Source organism: Larus michahellis, chromosome 1 (assembly GCF_964199755.1).
Source record: "Larus michahellis chromosome 1, bLarMic1.1, whole genome shotgun sequence".
In the NCBI taxonomy this organism is placed as follows: domain Eukaryota; kingdom Metazoa; phylum Chordata; class Aves; order Charadriiformes; family Laridae; genus Larus; species Larus michahellis.
This window is the reverse complement of record NC_133896.1, coordinates 162,864,851-162,890,773: the sequence shown is the minus strand read 5'-3', so window position 1 is coordinate 162,890,773 and position 25,923 is coordinate 162,864,851. Positions and strand designations below refer to the sequence as shown.

General features: G+C 39.5%; 1 protein-coding gene across 1 annotated transcript in view; it reads left to right on the top strand.

Moving 5' to 3' along the window:
- Positions 1-25,923, top strand: part of ITGBL1 (integrin subunit beta like 1) — a 154,416-nt gene that overhangs the window by 77,909 nt on the left and 50,584 nt on the right. Inside the window, exon 7 of the mRNA XM_074562067.1 lies at positions 4,609-4,755. Coding sequence (XP_074418168.1) covers positions 4,609-4,755 — 147 coding nt within the window. The remainder of the gene's footprint in view (positions 1-4,608; positions 4,756-25,923) is intronic.

Here is a 25,923-nt window from a genome sequence, read left to right as displayed (position 1 = left end):
GTTTTATTTGTTATTTCATGTTATATGGCAGGGAGAGGACAAGTGAGAGGAAGGAAAAGTGGAAAAGTGAATTAATGAGTTAATGAAAAACAGTACCTTGTGAGTACCAATTGGCCTGAGAACCAGTAGAACATCAATATGTGGAAAATATGAATGTGTTGGTCCAGCTACACGTCACTGACTGTACGTCTTGGACACTTTCACCTTCCTTTTTTCTTCTACTTGTACTTCAGAGCATTATGTTCAAATTAGTTAACGTCCACCCAGCCACCCAAGGCTTGCAGTGTATTTGGATTGAGGCTCCATGTATCAGTTAACAAAAGCTGACATTCTGAGCGAGACCCTGCATACAATTTTGTATAGTTATTGATGAAGATGCTAATGCTGGGCAGGAGAGAAGGACTTTGATCAATACGCAGCATGCAATTTGTACACATAGGAATTTGGGAAAAATAAGTGAGGTGGTTTCAAAGGGACTTGACAGATTACGGGTTGTCAGCTCTAATGCGTCCTGTAGAAATCTGATCTGGCCTAATTAATAATAGGAAGACTGCAGTCACATCAAGGAAAATAATGATGTGGTATATTCTCCTCCTATTGCTAGAACGAGAGATCCCTCATAGAAATACCGTAGGAGTTGGCTGAAATAGGGAGAGAAGACTGAAACAAACGTGATACATAAAATGCTTCGCCTCTTCCTGTTATAAAGGTGGAAGGTTTCTGAACTTTTGTGTATTTTTCTTAATAAATATTGATGAATCACTAGCTCATAAAATGAGGGGGAAAAAAGAAAAGCATTTCTAAAAACCTTCAGTGAATTCATTTGCTTGTTACTGTTTCAGCCACCTACAAATGTTATATAGGTTTATTTAATTAATAAGCTGGAAGGTTGTAGAACTGCAGTCATGAGAGCAGCAGGAGGATTGACTTTGGGATGTCGTCCATTTTTGAATGTATTATTGTGCTGCTGAGTATGTTTTTAGCACTCAGGGACCGATCAAAATGTCAGCGTCAGCTAAGGAATACAAAGCTAAAAACCAACGTGGTAAATGTGTTCTGTAGTTAAGGGTGAGCGCAAGAGTTTCAAACCTAATTAGATTAAAGCAAACCCGTGGCATCTACAGCTAATGCTGCATCACTGAAGCAGGGCTCGAACTCCCTCTTTCACGGACATCATTGCCATTGCTGCTGCTGCCCGGGGTGGTAGCGGCCGTAAGAAAGCAGAGTGAAAGACAGTATGGACAGCTACAAAAGATTGGAGGGAAGATACTTCCTTTCGACATTGGATTAAGGACTGGTACAGTGTTCTTTATTACAGAGACATAACTGCAAATGAACAAACCTTACGAGAGACACAAAAGGAGGTACCCATATGGCTCACTGGATGTAACTAAAACCCATGTTGAAGTATAGCTCATTTTTTCTTTCTAATCAGGAAAAATTTTCATGCTACTTCTAATTCTTATGTTTTAGAAAAGCCTAATTTAGCCTTAGCTGGCCATCCGAGTACGCATTCCTCAAACAGATTGTGCAAAACTCCACTTTCACATGAATCTGGGTGAACAGTGTCTTATAGTCCTGCTGTTTGGACAAGGACTATAAAATGGACAAGGTACATAAGTATTCACTTTCGTTTATTGTAGTAGACAGGATTTGCAATTAAATCAATGATTTACTAGCAGAATTGTAACTGGACAGCTTTTTTATTTGTTTATGTGAAATAAATTTACTTAGTGCACAAAGCGTGTATGCATTAGGTGTGTCTGCAAAATATCCTATTTTTTCTCACAGTTATTTGTAAATTGATTTAGGATGAATCCAAGAGGGATTAGTCAGTTTAGGAAAAATAATCCAGCTCTCTTAAAACCTACATCAAACAGAGCTGATATAGAAAACTTTTTCTGTCTTGTGCTGCCTACCTAATAGGTAGAGACAGGGAATCCCATTGTCCTGAGTAGCAGATTGAAATTATAGGAAATCATCTTTACATGTAGAGAGTTTTACTGTAGCTGAATGAAATGCTATGTTTATTTCATAAACTACAAATGACAGGAATTGACAGCCCTGCTGTGAGGATTTAACATCACACAACAGCAGCTCCCTCCAGAAGCTTCATATGGCTTGGGGTGACTGTCAATTTGCAGTACCTCATATTGGCAACCGGGTACCTTCTTTTAACATCTGAAGTGCTGTTCAGTATGTTACTGAATGATTTTATTTCAGAAGTGTTTGCAACATTAAAGTGATTCTCTTCCTTTAAAGAGAGAATAGCTTTCACGACTTGACATAGAAAGAAAAAAGGCTTCCATAAGAAAATTCCTGCATTCACTCATCTCATTAGCTCTGTTGCTGTGGCTCTAGCAAAGAAAATATTATGTGAAAGAACATCATCCTCTCATAAGTATCTATCTGGATCAGGGAACACATGTCTAATTTGCAACCTATCAGCAGGTACATATGAAAGCAAGGGACAGAATCACAGAAAGGCTTGGGTTGGAAGGGACCTTTAAAGGTCATCTAGTGCAACCCTCCCCTGCAATGAGCAGGGACATCTTCAAGTAGATTGGGTTGTTCAGAGCCTCGTCCAACCTGACCTTGAATATTTCCAGGGAGGGGGCATCCAGAACTTCCCTGGGCAACCTGTTCCAGTGTTTCACCACCCTCACAGTAAAGAATTTCTTCCCCATATCTAATCTAAATCTACCCTCTAAAGTAGAGGAAGCCTGTAACGCTTTTCAAGGAAAACAAGTAACTAATGTAAGGAAAAGTTATTCTTGTGAAATTAATAAGACTTGTATTCTGGGAACTACTCTGATAACTCATAGAATGTTTGCTTCCATGCATTTTCTCCTTGTGAACTGGTAAATGCATATGGTTTCAAAATGTTGTATAAGCCAGTCTTATATTATATTTCTGTGTTGCTGTGGTTTTCAAGAAGACCATGGATAGACAAGTGGACATCAGAACAATGCTTTGGGGTCCCGTGTCCAGTGAATGATGACTATGTGAAAATTGTGAAAGAAGATCTAACCTGCTGTCAGAACTCATGAAAATAAATATTTGATTTTGTGGCAAGGAATGTTTTTGCTGACACTCAAGCTTTCCTCATCCAGTGCAAGGAACATTTTGTATTGCCAGAATCCCACTGCTTTGTGCAAAAAGCATTAGGCTCATGATGAAGGGACCTGGGAAATTAGCTTGTTTTCTCTTGGTCCGGATATGTTACCATTCATACAGAGGAAATTGTTTGGATGGCTTTCTGGGTTAAGTTCTCAGGAGGAATTCACCTCTAAATTCTTGGCTGTCACAGTTTTTAAAAGCAACTTTCCAGAAAAGGTTCTATGGAGTTCAGTTGCTTTTTCTCACCTCAACTTGCACAGTGAAAGTTGTGTTTATGTTGCTATGTTCAGACGTGGTCAGGAAGAGTAAAGTTAGCTAATAAGATACCAAAACTACATCCAACTGCCCTATTGAAATAGGAATTGATTATATCCAATATTTTGTTATTTGCGCATCACTATTCAGTAGAAGCACTGATTTGAGACTTGGAATTGGTGTGACATTGCTGGTTTCCAGTGGATCATGTTGATTGCAAGTGGATAAAAGATGGTATTGATATATTACTTAGAGAATACGCTGCAACTGTGGTAGAAAAAGAATAACGTAAAGGTAAATGAAATACTGCCTTATGACAGCCCCACTTTTCCAGACAGTGGTGAAATGTGTCTTTGTAATGTCTATTCCACTCTTTTGCATGAGGAGTGTGTGCCAAGTGGCAAAACATCCCTTAAGAAAAAATATTAAAAGGAAATATAGAATCATAGAATCACAGAATCACAGAATAGTTTGGGTTGGAAGGGACCTTTAAAGGTCATCTAGTCCAACCCCCCTCTACATCTTCAAGTAGATCAGGTTGCTCAGACCCCCGTCCAACCTGACCTTGAATGTTTCCAGGGATGGGGCATCTACCACCTCTCTGGGCAACCTGTTTCAGTGTTCACCACCCTCATTGTAAAAAAATTTATTCCTTCTATCTAGTTTCAATCTACCCTCTTTTAGTTTAAAACCATTACTCTTTGTTCTATCGCAACAGACCCTGCTAAAAAGTTTGTCCCCATCTTTCCTGTAGGCCCACTTTTAAGTACTGAAAGGCCACAATAAGGTCTCCCTGAAGCCTCCTCTTCTCCAGGCTGAACAACCTGAACTCTCCTAGCCTGTTTTCATAGGAGAGTTGTTCCAGCCCTCTGATCATCTTTGTGGCCCTCCTCTGGACCCGCTCCAACAGGTCCATGTCTTCCCTGTGCTGAGAGCTCCAGAGCTGGACACAATACTGCAGGTGGGGTCTCACGAGAGCAGAGTAATGGGGCAGAACCACCTCTCTCGACCTGCTGGCCACGCTGCTTTTGATGCAGCCCAGGAGATGGTTCAAAGAGCACTCAAAATAGACCAGTGCTATTTTCAGAAAAACTAGATACAGTAAACAGATTGTATTTTTTGCCAGTCTGATTATTTAGTGAAACCATAACTTTGATAAAGTTAATCTAATCATGAGGTTTAAATAGCTATCGTCAGTATGGAGGCTAATCTTTAATTATATTCATTGTAAAGGTCATGGACAGTGTAATTGTGGAAGGTGTGACTGTAAAGAAGGATGGACTGGGAAGAAGTGTGAACATCCACGTTCTTGTCCATTGTCAGTTGAGGAAAGTGCTAAGAAATGCCAAGGAAATTCTAATTTACCTTGCTCTGGAAGAGGTAAGCGTATTTCTGGAAGAATTTTCATGCCCTTAAAATGTACTTCCATTAAAAGAATTTTTACAGATGTCCAGCGTTACTATTACTGCAAAATGTGAACTTGGCTTACTGTGCATGAATCCCACCCACATAACTTGTGAGTTGTGAGAAGGGAGGAGAAGAATACAATGGTCACCTGTTTGTCCTGTCATCTAATGCTTTTTATTTTATTTTGCATATCTCAACATTTGTTTTGGAGGTTTTCAAGGATGCTTTGAAGTTTGCTGCAGATAAGTCTTTACAAAAGATACATTAAAAAGATGAACCTATCTATGCATTCTGTGACAAAACCAGCATGAGATTTTCAGCCTGTGTAAAATGTTGTGGCACCATTGTGGTAAGAGCTGTTGGGATTTACACTGCCTAAGAACCTGCCCTACTGAGTGCAGGACAAGCTTTTAAAATGCTGGTGTTCTTCAGTGCAGTTTCCTAGTTAGCCACTGGCTTTTAATTTGAAAGCATTTCTTTGTGACACTGTAGCCTTTTCAAAAGCTTTGACTAAAAAAATATGCTAAGTCTTACTTAACAACGGAAATACACATTGCAAGCAAAAAGAAACTTTTCTCAGAGGAAAAAGACCTGCTAATTTTCATCTGTCACTGTGTGAAATATGGTTTTCTGCAGAGAGAAGAGAGAAAAGTAAATATGAGACAGACTTTTGCTAGAACCGGTAATTGAAGTTGTTATGAATTCTGCCCACTTAAGTATTTGCTGGGAAAGGTCTAAAGCTGCTCTTGAATTATTGCATTTCACCCTAAATGTCATTTCATTTGCAGTTTTTTCTTTCACTAATATTATCTAACATAGTCAAAAATTGTAGGCTGTCCACCCAAGTTAGAACTGTGATAATTGTATTTTTCTCCCCCTGTAAATGTGTAGCAGCTCATAAGCCAGTAAAGTATTAGCTATATCTTAAAAGAACTATGTATTAACATATTGTTGCTTGCTTTTTTCTTAACTAAGCTGCAGTTTTCCAGTGAATTACATCTCTCTTTTCATGACAAAATTCTGAAAGAAATTTTTTGGCTACAAGTTAGTTGGAACACGGGTATCTGTAGACCATTAAGTGCACTTCATTGTCCATGATTGCAAGAATGATAACTAAAAAAAATGAGTGGTGACATTTGATTAGTTTTTTTTTTTTTTTTTAATAGTGGCTCACTCTTTCCCTATTCTCATTGCATGCTGAATGTCTTTCATCTGCTTCACTAGGAGTTCTGTATGTTGAGCATTTGGAGTCAGTTCTATGATTTAATTGCATTGTGCACTATGAGAGTCAAATGAGAGATACAAGAGTGACAGTCATAAAAACAAATTTAATTTAAATAAAATTCAGTCTTAAGTTACGGAACATATCGTTCTATTTATACTTTAAATTTTGTGAAGTTTTATTAAGAATAGTGCGAAGAGTGAGTTCAAAGATTTCAATATTAATGGCAAAAATTCTCTCCTATTTACTTTCTGAAAAAAACACCCAAGTATTAATGCTGGCAATGTTCTCCTATCGAGATACTAGCAGTGAAATAAGTCTGTTTCAGGTGAATTCATTTCACTGAATGATCTGTTGGTCAAAATTTTCAAATAAAAATACAAGTAGTATCTGTTGGAGCAAAAGGCTTAGTTGATAGCAGCTTTCACTGAACTTCCTTTGACTTCCAAACAAGAAGAGATCAAACAAGGTTTATGAAGAGTGTAAATGGCACAGATGTGGATCTAGGACATAGTATGATAAACAGCTGCTGTAATGAAGGAATAAGAGATTATGCATTCAGTGCTTGAAAAAAAATTCCCATGAAAACTGTCATTTTAAAATGGAATGCGGTATCTCGTTTTAGTTCTATGAACAATTTTGTTAAGGAAATTGGGAGAGAAAAAGAGAGAAAAGAAATTTTAGTCAAATCATCTGTAATTTACTGGGTAGTGTATTTTTTTTACCCTGGACTGCCTGGATTTCCCTTTCTTCCATCGTATTTTGGATATAATAAAAAATGTGAGAAAGTTCCTGTATTGCTGAAGTGATGTAGGTTTTTACTTCCTAGGAAAAATTGTCATTGGACTTGCAGAGTTAAATTCTTTTGTCCCATTTGACAATTCTACTGCTTGTCATCATAGCTTGTCACAGGCAGAAGCATTACACAAGCAAATGGAACAAGTAAAGATTTTCAGTCAAACACAACCTCTGTCAAATCTTCTGGGATGAGAAAGGCCATGGACTTGTAACATCACCCCCATTTTTCTGAAGTCCACAGGCAGGATTGTTTGAAAAGGAAGGGAAAGTTCTGAAGGAAATGGGAGTGTTACCTTTTCCATTTGAACATTATTATTTTGGTAACCTTCTTGTAAGATTTTTCTCCTGACTGTGGTATAACGACAGTACGTTCTTGTACACGTCAGTAATCCACTGCACTGCTGGAGAAGTTGAATAGCTAACGTCCTAATTTAATGGGATCTTTTAATAAGTCAGTTCATGTATGGAATAGGGTGCAGAATGGAGACGCCAGAGGGGCAGGTGTATGGCTTTATGGCTTTGCCATGTATTGTGTTTCCTTGGTGAATGTTTTCTATTCATCTGTACCTTTTTTTCTAGGTTAGTCGACAACAGTTGTGACAGATAACATACTCTTTTACAATCACTTCTATGGTCTTGGGTAAAGACATCGAAGGACAAAGCATTTTTAGGATTTTTAAAGCCGTTTAGATCGCCAAAATGTGTAGGGAGAAAAAGATAGAACTATTATAATTCATAGTCTCTTTCTATAGTCTCTGTCTAAATGCTGAAATATGCTCAGATTTTCAGGTGGAGGAGCTTGAAACTTCAGTTGTGATACTCTGTTCCCAAGATTAACAAAAATTATATTTCCTACATGGTATTTTCTTGTTGAAATATTAAGTATGATTTCAAAATGTGATAATCCTTCACTTAAACAGTAGTGAAAAAAAAAATCCGTGCTGCCTGAGGGTGCATTGAAGAACTAGTACTTCAAAGCTTTGGCTGGCCATTTTTAGTTTTTTGTGCATTTTGCAAAACCTTCTGATATGGTTGACTATAGAACTCCCAGTGATTCAGCTTCAGTCTTTAAAATCTCCAATAATAGTTACAGAAGGTGAACAAGGGAAAAAAAGAAAAGAAAAAAATCCCCAAACCAAAAACCCTAACCAAACCAAGCCACAAAATCCTCTAAATTCCTCATAAAAAAAAAGTTTTGAGATTTTTACATTTTTGTGTCAGGATTTGGGATGATGGGGGTTTACATTAAAAAAAATAAATTCTTCCTTTCACTTCACAAAATTATATAATGTTAGCACAAAAATCATGGCAAAATGATACTCTTAACATTTTTTCCATCAGTCTGAGGGACAAGAAGCTTCCATCTTTGAACTTAATTTTGGTAAGGTGCTAGTTTTATACCTTATACTTTGTTTTTACAAGTAATGATGAATGGAAAACAGAAGAGAATGTTAGCCTAATCTTACTCTTTATTTTTTTTATGAGTTGACCCAATATGTTTGTAATATTAAATTTTCATGTAAAGTATTGGGCTATTATATAAATATACCAAAAATTTATATTAGTTACCTTTAAGGCAAATCATGTTCCTACATGGGCAGAAATACAGAAAGCACCAGCAATGCAAAATGAGAGAATTATCACATGCCACCCAGATTTTGAGAATACCAGGTTGTTTTAACTGTAAGTCATGTAACTTAAGCAGGAGAATAAAGATATAGGAAAAAAATTAACAGTGAAAGTAAGCTTTTTTTAAGTCAAGTGTTTAATGTATCAAGGGTGCATAAAAGTTGTATTAAAAATTTTAGAGAATTACAAGGAAGTTATGAAGAATACGACCTAATTAGGTAGTCACTATCTATAAAAAGCTATAGATTACACTTTCTCCATCTGCACTTCGCTCTCCTGAGAGCAGATAAAACAGTGAACTTTTATTCCAGACTGTGATTCCCTTCCTGATTTTCTGCGGGCACTCATAGGTATAACAAGCTGTTTCATGGGTGCTGGTCAGCCTGTGGGGAGAGCAGAGATGCTGCCAAAAATATATTTCGCCATGGTCTAATATTCCTTAGCTGCTTCAGTGGGTGAAGGAGAGAGAAGGCTTTATATTGACATACTGAGCAGTAAGCGAGAATGTCTACATTCTCAAATGATGTTATAAAAGCAGAGGAAATATAAATCCTCTCAGTTAGGTCAATCAGGCTGTCTTTACCTTCAGTAGTTCCTGTTCTATATTATAGGAGAGAAGGATCAGATGAAAATTTTGGGAATTCAAATACACCGTCACTAGGTACTTTCCAAAAATTACTTTCCTTACAAAAACATGTTGAGAACAAGGAGAGAGAGATTCCAGCCAGCTTTGTTTGTATAAAGTAAATAATTCCTTCTTGAGAGTGTTTTTTTTTTACTTGCTGCACAACTTTTCAGTATAGAGGTAATACTTCCACAGTGAAAGTCTATCCCTTTTAAGAACACACTGTACAACAAGACCAGTGTCAGAAATAAAGGAAAAGATACACCAAAAAAACCTTATGGTAAGAAATAAAGAGATAGCGTTTTATTGTCAGGATTAAGGGACAAGACAAACCATTTTTCTCTTTAAAATGCACATCACTCACTTGAGTTTTCCCTGAGGGCAAAAAGCAGATTTCAAAACAGTTATAATAAAAAAGCCTTCAGGAAAAGAACTGAAAATAAAAAGAGTAGGTTTTGAGAATAGTAGATGAGAGCTTTTTTTTTTAATAATCTTGTTCTCATCACTTACCCTTAGTGAAGGCAGCCATCCCATGGCAGTGATCCAAAGAGAGATAAATGACAAATCTTCTTATTGGTAGTGTCTTTTACCATTTTAATCTCTTTTCTGTAATTGCTTTTATATATTTGTCATATGGAGAGAATGAAACTGGTTTTTTATCTGTGAAATTCCCCCTTACACTTGTGCTCTAGCATTGGCTATCTGAAATATGAAGAGTTTCTTTGATTCTGCACTGAAAAAGATTTTTGTTTTTGCAAACTCTCCTAAGTCCCATTTTCCAAATATTAAATTTGTGAGTTCAGAAGTTGTATGGCATTTTAAAAGTTTACTGACATGATTACTTTACAGTGTATGGGATTTGTGTGGCAAGGTTTTGGTAGCAGGGGGACTACAGGGGTGGCTTCTTTGAGAAGCTGCTAGAAACTCCCCTCATGTCCAGTGGAGCCAATGGCAGCCAGCTCCAAGATGGACCCACCACTAGCCAAGGCCGAGCCCATCAGCGACCGTGGTAGCGCCTCTGGGATAACATATTTAAGAAGGGGGAAAAACGCATAACAGCAGCCGGAAAGAGGAGTGAGAATATGTGAGAGCAACAGCTCTGCAGACACCACACGCAGTGAAGAAGGAGGAGGAGGAGGTGCACCAGGCGCCGGAGCAGAGATTCCCCTGCAGCCCGTGGTGAAGACCATGGTGAGGCAGGCTGTCCCCCTGCAGCCCATGGAGGGTAATGGTGGTGCAGAGATCCACCTGCAGCCCATGGAGGACCCCACACCGGAGCAGGTGGATGCCCAAAAAAGGCTGTGACCCCATGTGAAGTCTGGGCTGGAGCAGGTTCCTGGTAGGACCTGTGGCCCCTTGGAGAGAGGAACCCGTGCTAGAGCAGGTTTGCTGTCAGGACTTGTGACCCTGTCAGACTCCCACAGTAGAGTAGTCTGTTCCTGAAGGAAGAAGTTTGTGAGAAGGCCCCACATTGGAGAAGTTTGTGGAGAACTATCTCCCATGGGAGGGACCCCATGCTGGAGCAGGGGAAGAGTGTGAGGAGTCCTCCTCCTGAGGAAGAAGGAGTGTCAGAGACAACGTGTGATGAACAGGCCACAATCCCCATTCCCTGTTGCCTTGTGCTGCTTGTGGGGAGGAGGCAGAGAAAATCGGGAGTGAAGTTGAGTCAGGGAAGAAGGGAGGTGTGGGGGGAAGGTGTTTTAAGATTTAGTTTTTATTTCTCATTACTCTACTCTGATTGGATTGGTAATAAATTAAATTATTTTTTCCCAAATCGAGTCTATTTTGCCTGTGATGGTAATTGCTGAGCGATCTCCCTGTCCTTATCTCCACCCACGAGCCTTTCGTTGTATTTTCTCTCCCCACATGCAGCTGAGGAGAGCAGTGATAGAGCAGCTTTGGTGGGCACCTGGCCTCCAGCCAGGGTCAACCCACCACATACAGTAACTTTGCTGTTTCTTCTCTATTTAAAATTATCAGATGTTGACTGACTTAGTGGAAGAGCAACAGTGCTCAATGCATTATTAAAGATTCCTTGTGGTGAACTGAGACAGTGAGTCAATCCCTTGTGTTCAGTGATGGATTCTGTAGTGCACAACGCTAGTCTGCAGGTTACCAACTCCTGGAGTCTGGAAACAAAGCTTAAGGATAAGGGTCAATGACGACCCCAAAGAGCAGTGCCATTGGGCAGCGGCTGCTGTAAAGTCCTAATCCTTTTGGGGGTATCTTGTCTTTACTATTGTTTAATATACACTTTATGTTTCTCTGAAACACAGCTCATCAAAGTCTTGGCTAATATAGGAAATGCTGTAAACGTCTGTTGATACAACACACCATGATATGCAGAAGGAAAGAGAAACACACATGGAATAAATCATATCTGTGTACTGACAAGAGTGGATGGAAACTAGATAAAAAAGATATGTGCTAAATAGGTGCCTAAAAGCAGGTGTAACTGTGCAATTCTCTTCTGACCTTTGAGAAGTCTTACACGGCTGATCATAAATATGACATAAAATATTCAGCCTGTACATAATTTCTGGGGTTAGATCATCAACTACTATAGCTTCGTATAAACCTTTGTATGACATAATTCAGTATATCTTCAAGACTTTTAAACCTATACAAACTGTAGTACAGTAATGCCAATCTGATCATGTCTCCAACAGGTAGGTATAACAGATAGGTGTGATGCCTTAAAAGTGCAGAAGGGCTGCTGGTGGCATGTGCCAGATCACGAGAACTAGTTCTGGGCTATTGCCACTGGAGCCTTATTTACTATAGTTTTATGTCCTCATAGTTCTGTTTCTTTTGTTCTAAGAGCAGTTATTAATTAAGGCCCTTGGGATCTCCCTCTAGTACGATATTGCCAAAACCAGTCAACAAAAAAAATATCCTGTTTCTATTAGGTACCTATAGAAAAATATTGTTTCTGAAACCTATTGCTTGTTGACTTAGTAAAGGAAAATGACAGTAGAAGTTGCCATTTGAATAATTCACTATACTTTATATATGACAGCATGGGGTTAGAGCAGAAAAGTGTAAACACTCCTGAGGTAAAATCTAGGTTACTATCCCTGCTACCAGCTCTTTATTGCAGCCTCTTATTATGCAAATTGCACTATTTAATTGAAGTGTAAATTACTCTAATGTACATCATCTCTGAATTTGGCCTGCTGTTTTCATTCATTTCGCATGACCCCTGCATTCTGAAGGAGGTCTTAATTAAGGCAGTATAGTAGACAGCCTGGCAGCAAGTAATGTTATTAGCTGGTGTAACAAGAACAGAACATAAATGCAAGTCATGCGTCATGTCTCTATCTTTCACCTCATCAACTTTGAGACTGAGCTCTGTTATACGTCTGTGTGCTTCAAGCAGAGAGGCACTCTTACTATACTAGTACTTTAATGCCGAATGAGCTGGCATAACAGTATTTGTTGTATAATTTGGTATACCCTTATATACTGGACTGGCAGTCTGAACACCACTTGTAGTCTGTTGAAGTCTAAGAGAAAAAGTACAGATAGATAGTTGCATCACAGTCCTCCTAGATTTGTCTGTCAGTAGTTTACGTCACTGGTTTTAAACTGGTGCTCTGATTCAGGCTCTGTATGAGCCTATCTCTCTCTCCTAATTGAAGCAGTATCCCCTGGAAGCTGCCTTTTGTTAGGAAAGCCAATTTGGAACTGCAGAGAATATTTCACCTTTTTCCATTTCTGATTTTTTAATTTTTTTTTTTTTTAATCAGAAAGTGCTCAGGAGATGAACACTTCAGTATGTCTCTGTAGAGAAAGCTACTTATTTGTCAGTGACCCATCTACAGCACTCCTGGCTATTGGTTTTACTGTTGTCTTTTTGGGGAGACAGCAAGTAGGGACAGAAGAACCAAGGAAGGACTGGATATCAAGAGAATGTCTGATTTCTGCAGCGAACCCATACTTGCAGTGCTTATAACTCAGTAACAAATAAATGGTTCGGGAAGCACTTTGTTTCTGCCTAAGTGCTGTTTTTAATCTGTTCTGGCAGAAGCAGGGTGTGTCGGAAGTTGTCTGTTTCTGAGATGTCGGTGATACTGCAACAGTGAAGTAGTTCACAAAATTTTCTGTAATAGAATTTGTTAACGTTCTGAGGTTTCTCACTTGTTTTCACAGTGAGAAGTCTGAGAAGAGGTAAAGAATAGAGGAAAAGCAATGTATCTATCTGTTTTAGGATGATACTTAAGAATTAGGGCTGTGGGATAACAGTAGTATAACAAAATATACCCAGTATAACAAAGGAATCTTTAAACCGTGGCATCTATGGCTGGCAGAAAAACAACCATGCCACTTCATAATGAGAATAACTTGTCATGCTCTTTTTCAATATAGCATTTTTTGATTCAAATATCTTTTATTTTAGTCTGACCAGTAAGATAGCACAAAACAAATTTTGATGTTTAAATGGTTATGCAAGAGGCAGGCACAGGTATTTTATGTGATATATTATGTAATTATTTATATATTATATATTTATATAATTATTCATATGTGGTATATTCATATTTAATTATTTATCGTGAGTGTGGTAGGTGCCTGCCACAGACCACCTGATCAAGAAAGGGTGTAAATGAAGCCTTCTTTAGACAGCTGAAGAAAACCTCAAGATTAGAGGCCTCGCTAATCACAGGCAATTTCAGTCATCTTGATATCTGCTGGAAGATTAGGGTAGCTCAATGCAAGTAATCTGGCAGATTCTTCCCACATCTCTCAAGCCACTAAACCTCAAGGAAGGAACAGAGGGAATGAAATCCCACCCATTGTAGGAGAAGATCAGGTTCAGATCACCTAAGGAACCTGAACATACATAAGCATCGCAGAGTCCTCAGGGAACTGGCAGATGCAGTTGCCAAGCCACTCTCAATCATATTTGAAAAGTCATGGCAGTCAGCCAACGTCCCCAGTGACTGGAAGAAGGGAAACATCACACCCATTTTTAAAAAGGGTAAAAATCATAGAATCATAGAATCTTCATGGTTGGAAAGGACCTTTGAGATCATCGAGTCCAACCAAACAACCTACAATCTCTGCCACTAGAGCATGCCCTGAAGTGCCACATCTAGACGTTTCTTAAACACCTCTAGGGATGGTGACTCAACCACCTCCCTGGGCAGGCTGTTCCAGTGCCTGACCACTCTTGCAGTAAAGTAATTCCTCCTAATATCTAACCTAAGCCTCCCCTGCCACAACTTCAGACCATTTCCTCTGGTCCTGTCATTATTCACTTGGGAGAAGAGGCCAACACCCACCTCTCTCCAACCTCCTTTCAGGTAGTTGTGGAGGGCAATGAGGTCTCCCCTCAGCCTCCTCTTCTCCAAGCTAAACATGCCCAGCTCCCTCAGCCTCTCCTCATATGACCTGGTCTCCAGACCCCTCACCAGCCTGGTAGCTCTCCTCTGGACACGCTCCAGCACTTCTATGTCCCTCTTGCACAGCGGGGCCCAGAACTGAACACAGTACTCGAGGTGAGGCCTCCCCAGTGCCGAGTACAGAGGCACGATCACTTCCCTGCTCCTGCTGGCCACGCTATTCCTGATACAAGCCAGAATGCTGTCGGCCTTCTTGGCCACCTGGGCACACTGCTGGCTCCTGTTAAGCTGGCCATCCACCAGCACCCCCAGGTCCTTTTCTGCTGGGCAGCTTTCCAGCCACTCTTCCCCAAGCCTGTAGCGTTGCTTGGGGTTGTTGTGACCGAAATGCAGGACCCGGCACTTGGCCTTATTAAACCTCATACAGTTGGCCTTGGCCCATCGATCCAGCCTGTCCAGGTCCCTCTGTAGAGCCTTCCTACCCTCAAGCAGATCAACACTCCCACCTAGTTTGGTGTCATCTGCAAACTTACTGAGGGTGCACTCAATCCCCTCATCCAGGTCATTGATAAAGATATCAAACAAAACTGGCCCCAAAACTGAGCCCTGAGGGACACCACTGGTGACCGGCCGCCAAGAGGATTTCACCCCATTAATCACAACTCTCTGGGCACGGCTGGGGCACGGCCATCCAGCCAGTTTTTAACCCAGCAAAGAGTACACTTGTCTATGCCATGATTTGCCAGCTTCTCCAGGAGAATGCTGTGGGGGACGGTGTCAAAGGCCTTACCAAAGTCCAGACAGACAACGTCCACAGCCTTCCCCGCATCCAGCAGGTGGGTCACATGGTCATAGAAAGAGATCAGGTTGGTTAAGCAGGACCTCCCTTTCCTAAACCCATGCTGGCCAACCCTGATCCCTTGGCTGCCCTGCACTTGCCATGAGAGCTCACTCAAGATGATCCTCTCCATGATCTTTCCTGGTACCGAGGTCAGGCTGACAGGCCTGTAGTTCCCCGGATCCTCCTTCCGACTCTTCTTGTAGATGGGCGTCACATTAGCCACCCTCCAGTCATCTGGCACCTGCCCTGTTGACCAGGATTGTTGATAAATGATGGAGAGAGGCTTGGTGAGCTCTCCCGCCAGCTCCCTGAGTACTCTTGGGTATATCCCATCCAGCCCCATAGACTTATGTGCGTCTAGGTGCTGAAGCAGATCATTGACTACTTCCTCCTGGATTATGGGTGGGTTGTTCTGCTCTCCATCCTTATCTTCCAGCTCAGGAGGCTGAGCACCCTGGGGATAGCTGGTCTGACTATTGAAGACGGAGGCAAAGAAGGCATTCAGTATCTCAGCCTCTCCTCGCCCTTGGTTGCAAATGATGATCCTGGGAACTACAGAGCAGTCATCCTCACCTCTGTGCCTGGTAAGATCACAGAACAGAACCTCTTGGAAGGTATGTCAAAGCACATGGAAGATTGGGAGGTTAGAGAAACGGCCAACATGGCTTCACCGAGGGCAAATCGTGCCTGAGTAATCTGGTGGCCTTCTATGATGGAGTGACAGCATCAGTAGACAAGTGAAGAGGTACAGTTGTCATCTACCTGGACTTTTGTAAAGCTTTTGATATGGTCCCCCCAACATTCTTGACACTAAATTGGAGACAGATGGGTCTAATGGATGGACTGTTAGATGGATAAGGAACTGGCTGGATGGCCATATCCAAAGAGTTATAGTCAATGTCTCAATGTCCAAGTTGAAACCAGTAACGAGTGGTGTTCCTCAAGGGTCTGTACTGGGACCAATACTACTTAATACCATCATCAACGATGTGTACAGTGGGACTGAATGCACCCTCAGCAAATTTGCAGACGCTGAGTAGTGCAGTCGATAGGCTTGAGGGAAGAGCTGCCATCCAGAGGGACCTTAAAATGCTTGAGGAGCAGGCCCATGTGAACCTCATAAAGTTCAATAAGGCTAAGTGCAAGGTCCTGCTCCTGGGATGGGGAAATCCCCAATATCAGTTCAGACACAGGGAATGAATGGATTGAGAACAACCCTGTGGAGAAGGACTTGGGGATACTCATGGATGAAAAATTAGTTATCTCCATCCTGTGAGATTTTCAGAACTCTGTGGGTCACAGCCCTGAGCAACCTGCTGTGACAGGACTGCTCTGGGCAGGACTTTGGGATACCTGACCTGGAGGCCCTTCCAGCATATGTGATTCCATGAATCTATGATACAAACTGTGTACAAGGTATCTTGTAGTCAATCAGCTTTGATTTCTTGTGCAATTTTGAAGAAGTTGGGATACAACTGTGTAGCTGTCCGTTCTGTGGAATGTGTTATTTCTAAGTACATGTTTTTACTGTTTTTAAAGCTTATGTACTTCAGAGAGTAGAAACAATTCCAGAGAGTAGCTGGAAAACCTAGCATGACCATAAATCACCTACTGCTGCAAAATTTAAAAAGCAACCAGTTGACTTTGTCATATGTCAGTCCTCTTCATCATATTAATGGCTATTAAATCCTAGCATGTAGCTTCACCTGTCAGGAAATAGAAGCAAAATAAGTGGTCTGTGCACAGATTAGTGCCAGCCATCTTTTTTGGAATTTTGAAACCTGGCATGTGTGTTACAGTTCGGCTTTGCATTTTTTCTGCTTACTGGTTAGAAAAGTAAAGGAGTGTGTGTCTTGGCTTTTTTTCAGTCATTCAGCTCAGCTTTAGCTTTTCTTTCTGAGACCTCCAGAAAAAAAGAAATCAGTGTACAAATGCTTTATTGGCAGCTGTTAAGAGACGAGATTCTACATTGGGCCTCCACTGGTGAAAAGGGAGATAAAATGCAACTCAGTGGACCAGTCTGCACAAGCCCGCTAGCCAGCCAGCTTGTGTGGTTTTGTTTCTAATGAGCCATATGCCTATTGGAGTATATTTGGAGGCGGGGGTTTAGGTAGGGTTAATCTGGTGGATAGGAATGGGTAGGGTACAAAAGGCACAAATCTGTAAAATCTTGGACTTACTTATTTCACAGCTCAGGAAGGAATGTGGTTTTCTGATGGCTATAAGCATTAGCCACATGAAACATCCCTCTTATTCTCTCAGTCAGTGCTTCTGAAATGCTACCATCTCTGGACACGTTGCAAATTTCCTTTTGTATGTGATGTGGTCTTCCTTGTTCTTGTTCCCTTGATTGTAAGTCTTCCTCCAGCAGACGAAGACAACCTCTTTCATCAGTGAAAGACATCTGTGAAAGAAGTTGAAGGCCAGGACTGCCTTTTCTCTGACCGCTCGTTATCTTCTGTACATAGTCTGTTGTGTATCCCAGTCTTGCTTAATTGTTCTTAGCCTCTATCTTCCCATTTTCGGTTGGTAGGAGTCTCTCTTGCTGTTTTCTAAATGTCGATATCCAGTGATTGTTAGTGTGTCTTTTGACATAGTTGGTCTTTTTTCCCAGACACCCCTGTTCAAATTGTTTGAGCTTGGCTTCTTGTTTAACAGAGCAGGGAACGTAATACAGAAGGTGAACTGAAAAAAAGAATTCACAATGTATTTACCTTGTATCTATATAATATAAAAATCTCCTTCTGTTATCCAGAAAAAGGGTATGTGAGAAACAATAGTGTTGCCATAGTATTGTGTGTGAATTTGGGTTAAACTTTCAATAGTGCATGTTCTCTTTACTTTCCTGTGAGATGTATATTTGTAGATGATGCATGTAGAGATGTAGATGATGTAGATGTAGATGATTTGTAGATCTTAGAGGAATTCACCGTATTTTAATAAGATGTAATAGATCACAGTCGTAAGTTATCAGGCCAACTTATGCTGTTTATGACCGAGAGAGCACGGTTAGTATTCAAAAAGTTCAGGCAAAGCTTTGCGTAAGTGGATACTTGCAAGTGCTACACTTTGCAGCAGGCTGGCAATTTTGGAACGTTTCCCTGTAGTGGATAGCAGTAATTATCATAAATGCCATTACCTAATCAAAGAATGGGCTGACACTTATTTGTGCTAGACTTCCTCTGAATCTTTTGTCTAGTCTGTCTCCTTCATTTGATTGGATAGGGAGCTGTATGTCGACCTGCAACACATCAACACCTTTGATGGATGGTATACGCTTGTATAGTCTAGAAAGGGAATATATTGTTGTGAATGCTAGGTGGAGAAACTGCATACACTTAAGCGATAAATCCAGATGGTGGAAGGTTTGCGGTAAAATATCTTTAATTTCTGCGGGAGAATGCCTAAAAAGCATTAAATATACTTGCTGTTTTGATATACCAAAATAATTTGTAAGGAGGTAGGACATAAGCTATTTGTTCCAGTCAGAGGAGATATAACTAATTAAAATTAATAATAATTTAAAAAGTAGATTAGATTTTTGCTGCTCCAAGTTGTCATCCTATTTTGGTTCACTTCAAAAATTATGTCTGACCTGAAGTCAGGATTTATCAATGTCTTGAGTACTTGCAGAGATATGGGAATGATTCATACTGCTGAAAAAATTATTCATTGAAACATGCAAGTGTAATTGCATGAAGGAACATTTATGCAATGCATACAACACAACAAATAGATGCAAGTCCATTTTACATTTGTGGAAGGATAGCAGCTATTCAAAATGAAAGTGCCTATAAGTACCTTCTCTCTCATAACTTTGGTATATCAAGTATTTGTAGTTTGGTCACAGTATCAGGAGACATTGCAAAAGAATCTCCGCTGGATAAAAAGAAGCAATTGAGGTGTGCATACATGTTTGTGTGTGAGAGCTTATTAGATTCCACAGCTTGTTGACTAGAACAAATACCTGATATAAAGTCATGAAGTTGTACGTTGCAGCAAAAAGTAAGATGAAGGCCTGTACTGTCCAAAATTTTTACTCATCCCCATAATAAATGTATGTACATTGAAACATTACTGCATGAGTCAGCTGCATTTGGAAATGCAGAACTGACTGGCATATGCATAACAGAGCATTTTTGTTTTCCTGTACACCTGCCTACAGAGGGGAAAAACAAAGTCAAGTCATCATGTTAAATATACTCTAGCTATTGTAAACACGGTAGAATATTCTGGGTGAGGTTCATCTCTTGAATTTATCTAGACATCAAAATGTGTGATACTTCAGCCTTTTTTTTTTAGTGGAACCATAGTACCTCTAAATTGGAGGCAATTTGCCCATTTCTTCTGTATTTCTTTGTTAATATAAGATGAATTGTCATCGTTCAAACTTTTCCGTACTGTCCTTAAGGAGAATGACTATCAGGCTAACCTTTAGATGCCTGCGTTTGGGTTCTGTGAATCCCACCGGTTTATGAAATTATTTACCCCAACTGTCATGTTTTACTACGGTACAAATAAAATGAATAGAAGTCTGTGTGGGCTGGGGCAAAGAACCTCTGCTGTTGATATGCAGATATGAATCCTTTTTCTGAATATCTTGTAGTTTATGGAGTGTTTTGAGATACCTTAGCAGTGACATCTCAACTAGTAAATTAAATAGTGCTATGGATCACCCCCGGGCACTGCAGCTTGCTTGCCTGTAATGTCAGGTTTTTGGATCAGTCACTGGCCCACTTTTGCCCTGTGCCAGCTAGTATTCTTCCCAAACAATACCTGCTTATAGTTCAGGAGTTAGTGTGGGCTAGCGACTGGCCCCAGTGGGCAGTCTGAATGAGGCCACCTTCATGAAAGACAGCTTGGTAGTATGGTTGCCAGTTCTTCCGTGCCAACTGGCCTCAGTGCCAGGGAACAGTCCCAATTCCATTTAATTGACTAGTAAAGAGACATCTCTCAAATAATGTACTGTCGTTATAGTAATGGAGATTGACCTTTCTGCACTGTGGTTGGTGTGGTATCTGGGTAGCCCACAGGAAAAGATGAAACAAAGAAAAGAGTTTCCAGCACACCTTGCCAAGGACCCATTGCCCACTCTGAAGCTGTTACCTGCTCTCTGCCTTCTCCAAGACAGCAGCTTGTGTAAAATAAATGGATCAGTGCTGTCCCAAAATTGATTTTGTATAGTGTGACAGCAGATTAATAGATTTCCAGGTTGAATGAGTAGTTTGATTTCTTCCTTCTTTTGTGCTTCTTTTATGAAAATTTTCACTTAAAAATACCATAAGGGCCATGACAACTCAAATGGAAGCAATTTTTTAAGCTGAAAACTGTTAAGAACTGAAAGTATTCAGATTTTTGGTGAATACCGTGACATGTTGTTTTCTAGAATTTGCTTTTTTGGAAAGGAAGCCTGGACTTCATGGCATAATTTTAGAAGTCCAACTTTCCATGGTACAAAAATGACACCCCGCCCTTTTTCTTAAATGGATTTAGACCTGCCCAAGTTCTAGCCTAATGTTGCTTAGTTGCTTATCTGTCCCCTAGTTTCTTTGATGAGTTCATTATTTCACTTCAACTATTTTGCTATGTCATGTTTATGCTGCAGAATGAGTTATTCCACTCCCACGGTAACTGCATATCAGTACAGTGTATTTGAAGCATATAGGTACAAAGATTAAAAACTTCTTTAAATTCTGTAAGAGAAAGCTATTAAAAAGCTAAGCAAACTTTATTTCTATGACAGACAAAAATAATCTTGCATGTTTATATCAATAGTTATGTTCTGCTTTAGATAAATTCTAAACAGCTGTTTGCAAACTTTGGATGAAGCACTGATGGATACATTAGAGATGCAGGTATTTGTAGGAGTCAGAACACTATAAAGGTAATTTATTAAAGCAGTGAATCTCATTTTCAAAGTAGGTAGGCTTTCCTATCAGGAACAAAAGTCTATCTTTTTTAGCGAAGTAACTTTAAGAAGTTAATGCGTTTAGCAAATGCTGAATTTAAATCAACGTGATCTTCAAATTTACACTGAATTTTTACTGTACTACGTTTTGAGGTTGCTTATTTGGTGTGAAGGTGCACAGTCATCGATGGTACGATTTATATAGAAAAAACCTGTATCTTGCAAAAACATGTAACATTTGATTGATTTTTTTTTTTTGCAGAAACTAAAAGGGTAATGTTATGAGTTGCTGTTAAGTAAGAATGTCTTTAAAAAGATGTTCTTTAGAAAATTAGTTCCTCAGTGTTTTAAAGGTCTATCAAACACCTATTGATAAAAGTGAGCAACGCTTTTTATGTAGATAGTGCTTTTAAAGTATTTTGTTCCCTGTGATTGTATCAACAATTGCATCCTTGCTTTGTGTAGGAAACTGAAAAGATAGCATAAGCTCCATGAGAGAGAGAGATGTGGAATTGTTTCCCTACTTTTAAGTGCTTCTGGAGAGATTTGTGTGCTATGAGAACTGAGTACAGACTGGACTAAATATTTTAACTGGAAGCAAGAAACCTGGGGAGAAGTGAGACTGGGGGAAATATCTAGGCTTTTCATCTCTCTTGAGAGTTTTTGCAGTTACCAGTGGAAAGTGGGAAGCATAGTTAGCTAGCAACTAAGACCCCAAATACTTCCTGAAATCTTTGTTGGATGTAAGTATAAATATTGATATTAAACCTTGGGAAATAACTGTAAGGTAAAGTTGTTTTCTGCAATTTATATTTTGAGAAAAATGATGCAAAATTCACTGACAGTTCAAAGTCAAGAAAAGTCAAGCTGAAAGCCAGTCTTTACACTGAGAAATTCCTAACAAAGTCTTCTTCCAAGTCAAAATCATTACCCCAGAAGTTGCGTATCTCTTTCTGAAACAGTGTTTCACAAAGAGGAACTAGAAATGGCTGTAATGCATAATGTCATTTTTGTTTCCTGAATACCATTAATGCATTTCTTTTACAGGAACTGCTGCAATTTTTCTAAGTAATAGGCCCACAGGTTCAAATGTTCTGCCCTTTCTTTGCCATCTTCATTTGTCCAGTGCTCAAAATACTTCCAGCAGACAGCTTTGTCAGTTCTGTTAGGAAAATTATTTTATGGCACACTTGAAGTCTGATATTTGCCTTTGTCTATGTTCTCTTTAGTTTGTCATTTAAATCACACTTCAGAAAGCCAATAAAGCAAGACATGACCTGAAAAAAACTGAGTACATCTGATAAAATCATAATTTCTGTGAAATGTATTGGAATTTCAGCTCTCCAGTTCAAAAATTGAAAACTTAGTGTTGGGTCAAACCAAAAAAACCAACTATCTTACAATTATAGATATTTTCAGAAAGAGAGATAAATACCAGATCCAAGAAACTGCTGAAATAAAAATATTAGTACTTCTGAATCTGTTCCCTCTGAGACACGGAGGCAGAGAAGGGCAGACAAATGAGATGCTAAACATTAATGGTTTTATTTTAAGCTTTGGGGGTTTTGTTTGTTTTGGTTTTTTTTTCATCATCTGTCAGTCATGGTTTTAAAGCCCAAGTACCTGAAGACTTGCTGTTCCTTCTCTTTTATAAAGTGCAATATGTACACCCTGGCATTCTCATAGTTCTACTATAATGAATAATGGTTATCTATTTTACTTAGTCATTATAAATCAGTCATTGCCTAAATACCCATTTCAAAATGACTCTACTTTAACAATGAATGTTTTTCGTAAAGTTGTATGACAGAGAACTGAACACAAACCTCTATGTGTCTAGTGGGGTCCCTTTCTCTACTGGTTTACCCATGAATCTTTTAACTGCATCTTCTGCCTCCTTTACGCAGACCAACTTGGAACTGTGTCTTTGGAGTTAATTTATGCTGTTGTTTGCTTGCTACATATGCCTTTCTTCTCCTTGTGAAAGGTGTTCCTTTTGTAACTATGCCAGTGCTGTGTATGTTTATACGGCTGTGGAACATCCCCACACAACAAATTCCTTCTTTCTAAGTGGGTCATGAACCCAGCCTGTTATTTTCTACTAGGGCCTTGTTTCCAAACATAAGGCAATGATTAAGAATAGACACAGAAGAGAAACCTGGAACATAACACCTCATTTCAAATTTAGAGATTTCTCTTCCTAAATTACCTTTGGACTCATTTGCAGTGCTTGAAAGTGGCAACCATACCACACCTACCAACTTACGAACAGTGCTACTTATTGTTATTGCCAGTAGATGGCATTCTTTATATTAACTAAATAACTAACAGTTTGAAACTTTTTTGTCATATTTTTTGCAGGGGGTGGGGGGATGATAGACATTTGCTTTTCAGAGCATGCGTGGAAGCCATAGGTACCTGCTATTTTGAAATATTTTGTCAAAATTCCATATTTCAATTGAACAAAGTAATCTTACTTTTTTTCCCAAACGAAACAGTCATTTCAGATTCACGTAATGATGCAATTCAACTGATGTACTAATTTTGACTTTTATTCGGGATGAGGAAGAGGAAGAGATTTTTGGTTTCCTCTTTTGGAATATAAAAAAGAATATTTAATGGAGCGCTTAGAGTTTAATATTGCTGCTTTCATTCAAGGAAACTTCTTTAAGAGATATTTCTTCTGCCCTGTTGCTTATTGTCTGCAGCACCTACAGACTATAGACGTGACCATTTTTTTTCTGCAGCAGATCTGTAATGACCTGTAGCAGGTAATTTATAGATCACTAAAGTTTTTCTTCCCCCCCCCCCCCCACCTTTGAATGCTTAATCCAAGCCCACTAAAGTTATCAAGGAGATGTATATTGGCAACAGAACTTTTTTGACCTATTTCAGTGGATACAGAAATGAGAAGGCAGCTCCCAAAGAAAGATACTTTGATGGAAGCTAACCAGAAGATTTTTAGCACATTAGTCATATTGGAATCCATGACCTTTGCAATGATAAATGAGCAATTGAAGTATAGAAGATATTTCAAGATCCATTGCTTTTCAAAATGTATTGCATATTCCACTGCATAATCCATATATTGATCCTTGTGGCTTTCGCGTGTGCTGAATGTTTATTTTACAGGCACCAAAGAGTAGGTAGGAGCTGGATACCCCAAGGGTGTGTGCACTAGAAGTCTAATGTCCCCAGCTGGGATACTGGTATACCGTACACTTGGTTCAATTTGCTATCACATGCAAACTGAGTCAATCACTTTCTGCCTGTACCCAAATGTTTGCCCAACTGTGATCCCGAGGTGAGTGTGAGCAGATCCTCTCGGATTCTGGGCAAAGGAGCCTCCTCTAGTTGGAGAAGGCACTGACAAATGTGGAACACTCAGATACAGCTATTGGTGATGATGGATATATGTCTACTAAGTAATGTATTCATATCAGTAAAGGTTTAGTTTCTAAACCTAGCCTTTGAATGGCAGTGATTTTCAGTCCCCTAGAGCATACAGTGGTGGCAAACTGAAGAATTAAGTTGAAAGACCCTCTATCCGAGTAGGCTTACACCCTGTAGCATTGAAGAAATAAAATAGAATTTTAGCTTACTGCACGCTTTTGCTTACTTAAAAAATCTTCTATCACCCCCAGGACCATCAGAGGTCCTGTATAGAGTGACCTGGTTGCAGTGTCACTGGACACAAAGGGCTTAGTCACAGTGGTGATTCTTGTCACGACACTGTAGTTAGAGGACGAAGTTGAAACCCAGGGAAGAACAAAGGTGTTTTAATTATGTTTATGATTACAGACAAAACGTCTGTTGAAGGGATATTAAGGTCATCAGTAATGCTCTGCTCCCCAGAGATTATTCCATTTACCCAGTCTTCATTGGAAAAGTCCTTCATAAATGAATCTTAGGAAAGATGCTACCACATGAATTTGCCCCAGATAATACCTTGCTACACAAGAAATTCCATTAATTTTATGTAGCTTGAGGAGTGATATATTTATCCCTCTCTGCACAGAGGTTCAGATTTTTATGCAGAATACATGCTGGACCCTATTTGAAGAGCAGCTCAAAATGTCTCACACCCTTTAACGTTTCATATAAGCTTTAAGTGGACTCTGAAAGTAAAAGGAATTAATAGAAACCAGAAGCATCCCAAACATATGCAGACTTATATTTTTGTATATGTAATGGTATACTGGAATTCTGTTTGCTACTTATGTGTTAGATTAAACTAGAGGTGCACTTTAATCTTTGCTGTGATTAATAAATTTGATTTAGCTATCCTTAATCTGTGCCTTTATCAAAAATCACAGGCTATTAATTTGCTTTATCATTATTGAAATTATAATTAAGTTGAGCTGGCGTGCAAATGTTATAAATTCTGGATCTTTTCATTCAAAGTTTTACCTCTAGTTACATTTTTGGGCTGGTACCAGAATGAGTAATAGTTCTGTTTGATTAGTTCCAGCATGTATTAATACTTAAAAAATGTTACCATAACCAAGAAATATCATAGAACCATAGGGTTGGAAGGGACCTCTGGAGATCATCTAGTCCAACCCTCCTGTCAGAGCGGGGTCACCTAGAGCAGGTTACACAGGAATGTGTCCAGGCGGGTTTTGAATGTTGGAGAGTCTCCAGAGTTGGAGACTCCACCACCTCTCTGGGCAGCCTGTGACAGGGCTCTGCCACCCTCAAAGTAAAGAAGTTCCTCCTCATGTTTAGGTGGAACTTCCTATGCTCAAGTTTGTGCCCGTTACCTCTTGTCCT